Source organism: Epinephelus moara, chromosome 13 (genome assembly GCF_006386435.1).
Source record: "Epinephelus moara isolate mb chromosome 13, YSFRI_EMoa_1.0, whole genome shotgun sequence".
Taxonomy (NCBI): Eukaryota; Metazoa; Chordata; class Actinopteri; order Perciformes; family Serranidae; genus Epinephelus; species Epinephelus moara.
Window position 1 is genome coordinate 5,284,002 of NC_065518.1, and position 4,873 is coordinate 5,288,874.

At 38.9% G+C, this 4,873-nt stretch overlaps 1 protein-coding gene across 1 annotated transcript in view; it reads right to left on the minus strand.

Moving 5' to 3' along the window:
* si:ch211-221j21.3 (uncharacterized) overlaps window positions 1-3,048 on the minus strand; it is a 7,295-nt gene extending 4,247 nt beyond the window's left edge. Inside the window, exon 1 of the mRNA XM_050059286.1 lies at window positions 2,689-3,048. Coding sequence (XP_049915243.1) covers window positions 2,689-2,757 — 69 coding nt within the window. The 5' untranslated portion in view covers window positions 2,758-3,048. The remainder of the gene's footprint in view (window positions 1-2,688) is intronic.
* Between the last annotated feature and the right edge of the window lie 1,825 nt (window positions 3,049-4,873).

Sequence of the window (4,873 nt, forward strand, 5' to 3'; positions counted from 1 at the left end):
CACACACATACACATATATATATACATATACATATATATCTATATATAGATATATATATATCTATATATAGATATATATTTTTTTTTTTAAGCTGCTTATTGCTGGTGCAATATGAACATGACACTCGTCAAGTGGGAGGGGACTTGACCCTAACAAAATAAATAAATAATAAATGTTTTACCTGAATTTGTGTGGGTTAAGTAATAAACTTAGCCAGCCTATTTTGGCTTACTTACAACAGCAAATAGATAGACATTTGGAAATGAAAGCAGGCTATCACTGGAGGTTATTGGCAAGGAAAATGAGCCGATCCACTTGATCTGGGTCGAGGGTTGAACGTTTTTTGTTGACCATGTTCCCAGCGGATGAAAACACCCGCTCTGACCTCACTGAAGTGCCAGGTATGACAAACTTCTGCCTCGCTATCTGAGCAACGTTTGGATACTTCAGTGCGTAGTTTTCCACCACAAGAGTGGATCCTAGTCAGCTCGTAGTGGTGTCTCATTCTGGTAACGTTTCATCTCTTCTTCAAAAAGGGTAGGCAGGGAGGCAGCAGGTGCAACACTCTCCCTGTATGTCTCCCCGAACAGGTCACACATCGCAGACAGAGCAGTGGGTGGTGTTGGCGCAGCGGGCTCCTCCGTCGGCGCCTCTCCCTCAGTCTCTGCATCCCTCTCTCGCCTGGCTTGTGCACGAGTCATCTCCGCCCAAATGTTACTGTAGACAATCTGCTTCTCGTCATGACACAGATGCACTGTTTGTGAAAGCGAGGATCGAGGTAGCTACATTTAAAAGCAGGACATGATTCGCCATGATATACAACATTATCAACACTATTAATTAATTATAATGATATTTGAATTATCAAATTTAGGTTAGAATATATTTCAAACTTCGAATTTTTTTTGACAGCCCTAATCACAACTCTTGAATGGGAAGTGGCGTACGCCTCTTTCTGGCCTCGTTCTGTGTGTACGCAGTGTTTATAAATTAGACGTCTGAAGTGAACTGAAGCGGACTGCTCTGTGGAAACAGGCCTCATGTTTCAGAACACTAACAAACTATTAGGTAAACTGTTATTTACACAAAGGTAGATCTCCTGTTTTTGAAGCATTTAAAAAAAATTCAGAAAGAGTTGTATTTAAAGTAATCCCCTTTCACACATTTACAAAACACTCAGTCCGTTTCCATGGAAACAGTGAAGTGGAGCTACAGTTCCACCTGGACGAGACATTTAACTGGACTGCTGTCCTTGTCCCAGTATACAAGCACGGGAGGAGAATCCATTTATTGACCCAAGTGTGTGCGACTCCTCTACGATAGGTGGAGATATGCCCCCTTTCAGCTTGTTAGTATTGGACCTTTTTCCTGTTGACTTATTACATCACAGACCAAACAATGGACAAACAAGTTAGCTACGGTTAGCTACAGTATACAGTCAATCAGACCCAAACTGGCCGAGGCGCTCTGAGCATGCTCCACAGTTTCCGCCCCGGGCTTTGACCCGGAAGTCCAACAGCATTAAATGTGTAAGAGAAGAAGAAGCCGGTAACAACATGGAGAAATCTACATCCATTGGACGCACCAAATGTACAGAGCTGTATAGTTGTCCACCATGGTACCAGAGCTGTCCTCCCTCTCTGTCTCCTCCTCCTCATCCTCTTCATCATCATCACCTGATTATCACTCTCTGACCTGTTGAACATATCTGTCTGAGTTATGAAATGATTCTGTCCCTCTGTCTCGTCTCAGCTGTATCCCACTGCCACATCTTCTTCACTGATTCAGTCAGACGTCTCTAAAGACTCTGACAGAGGAGAAAAACACAGACAACCAAATCTGAAAATTATAATGACGGAGTAAAGTGTCAGACTCGAACATGACACAACATGAGGTCGTATTTATTTTTAGACGTGCAATTTTGGATGAAGAAAACTCAGTGTGTAGAGACCTTCACTCCAACTTTGAGAAATTCACTTGAGGACCATTTCAGTCAGACTAACATGTTCACATGGATTTTCAAAGTCCGGTTTTAATAAATCCCTTTTCTCTATCGTCATGGAAACGGACTGAGTGCAGCCTCATTTTTTTATATTAAGTATCTGAATTATTTTACTTCCTGTCTTAAATGATGTTGTGTTTGTTTTACAGATGCCAGAATGTTTGTGCTGATACAGCGGGAAAAAAGTTGATTAAAAAGAAGAAAAAAAAATCCTAAAATCTTTTTTAATTCCCTAAAAAGTGTTTGAGGGCTCGGTGCACGTGCGCTTATGTGCACATGATTAGGATGGATCAACCTCCGCCTCGTTCTGAGCAGGATTAACCCTGTTATCATATTTCATTACACTGTATGTTCATCAGATGTCTTACTGATAATTTTTTATTGATTGACACACACACACACACACACACACACACACACACACACACACAGCTGTGATAACACACTTTTTAGTGTACAGGTGTGTCACTTCCCCTGATAACAGCTGATCAATAATGGCTGATAACTTTATTGGACTCACAAACTCTAACTGAGGAAACACTTTGATCTCAGTACTGTTTCAGTAACACAGGATCAGAGCTCTTCTTCACATTTCAGTTTAAACAACCCGCAGGTGAACCAGAGACACCTGGCGACCACCAACACTTTCATCATCACCATCATCATCATCATCATCACTACTCACCGCTCTGCAGCTCCACGGCTCCACCTCCGTTTCTAAACTTCTCTTCTTCACAACGTTAACACACTGCATGCTAACGGCTAACAAAGCTAGCTAAGCTAACGGCTAACACAGAGGACTTCAGTTCGCTTGGACGGTTAGCCGGTTAGCACGTTAGCATTAGCCGATAATCCGGAGACGAGTTACTTTGTTCAAACATCGACCGGAAGTTGTCAGTTTCCCGCTCACCGTGAATAAACCTACGAGTTTAAACGTTAACCGACGACTGTTTAACTTTCCGTTAACGGTTAACTGCTAACTGTTGTTATTGTTGTTGTTGACCGACCTTCTGCTGACCGGCGACTTCAAGTTTACAGCAACTACATCAATACTTCCGGTATAAGAAGTGTCGGAAATTTCAGATTACAAGCACCATCGTTTCCTGTTTAATTTAATGTCGTCGTGAAATCATTTTTATTTTATTTTAACACATTCATGACTGTGAACAATAATATGACTGATGAAACATGTTTAATCTAATATAATAATTTAGTTTAATTTAATTTAATTTTATTTTAACAGTTTATTGTGCGGTTATTGATGTAGTCCTGAAGTAGTATTTTCATTGAAAAATAGTAAAATAAATGAATAAATGTAGTAATGCTGTAATTTACATGTCCTTTCTTTTCTCATTATAAGACTGTTATATATTCTATACCATGTAAGTTATATATTTTGATTTTACTGTCCATATCATCCGTCAGTATTAATGCTGCATGCAGTACACACAGTACTACATAAACATGTACACGTGCAAATACTGTTCAATATCATTCAATCCATGTATATCATCCAGCATTTCTTATTTTGCACTTTAAACTGTACACTTTAAACTTTTTATTTATTTTCTACTTCTTATTTTTATTGTCAGTAATTTAGTGCTTTTTATATATATTTATATAATATCTATATGACACCTATTGTTTCACATACTGTGTACATGTGTACTACTACTAATAATAAGAACAACAACAACAACAACAACAACAATAATAATAATAACAACAACATAGTATAGTAGAAGTAAAATAAACATCTTATAAAATACCTTTATAATAATAATAATAATAATAAAAATAAAAAAAACAGTTAAAAACGAAACTGAATAAAAACTAATAAAAAAGGCGTCTGCTTTTATTTTGAAACCCCCTACCGAATCGGAACTAATATTTATGACCACTTGACGCGTCACGTTGGGCACATTACATGCTTGCCTCCATTTCAAACGGTGAGACGTCAGAGCCGGGCGAGCCAATCAGAGCGAGTACATACTCTCGCGAGATTTTGGAATCTCAGCTCCAATTTAGAGCTTGGGCTTGTTGTATTATTGTATTATTATTATTATTATTATTATTATTATTACTGTTATCATTACTATTATTATCATTATTACTATTATCATAGACTGTATATTATTATTAATTTCTTCTTCACTGACTGTATTAAAAGTAGAGAGTGTTGATGGTGTGTGTGTCCAGCAGGTGGCAGCAGAGTGTTGATGATGATAATAAAACATGAATGTGACTCACTTGGTGACATCGAGCTCGTTGGTTTGGTTCCAAACAACCTTCAACATTTACAGGTAGGATTACAGCAGAGGAGAAAATATAAAGTACAAATAACTGAGTGAGTGTTCTCCATGAGCAGCACACTCATCTGTAAATACACAACTGACAGAGACAGAGAGACAGAGAGACAGAGACAGAGACAGACAGAGAGAGACAGATGGAGTGATGCTCAGTGTCTCCTGAGACTTTGTTAAACGAGTGGAAACTGTTTTGATCAAACGGAGCGAAAGAACAAGAAAGAAACAAACAGACTGAAGGTCAGAGAGATGAATTTTGTCCCTCTGGGCCTCCATCCCTCCATCATCATCCCTCCATACCTTCATCCCTCTATCATCATCCTTCCATCGCTGACTTGTTTAATATTATCTTCATGTAAAAGGATTCTGAGCGGAAAATCTTCGTCCCTGAGGCCCAAAAACACCAAAACTCCTTCATCTCCTCCTCCTCCTCCTCCTCCTCCTCCTCTTGGTGCTGTCGGCGTGGAAACGACAGCAAACTGAGGCAGAAATAAAAATAAAAAGATGAAAGAAGAGAAGTGAAGCGTGACTGTCAGATTAAAGAGACATTTTAAAGGCTTTTAT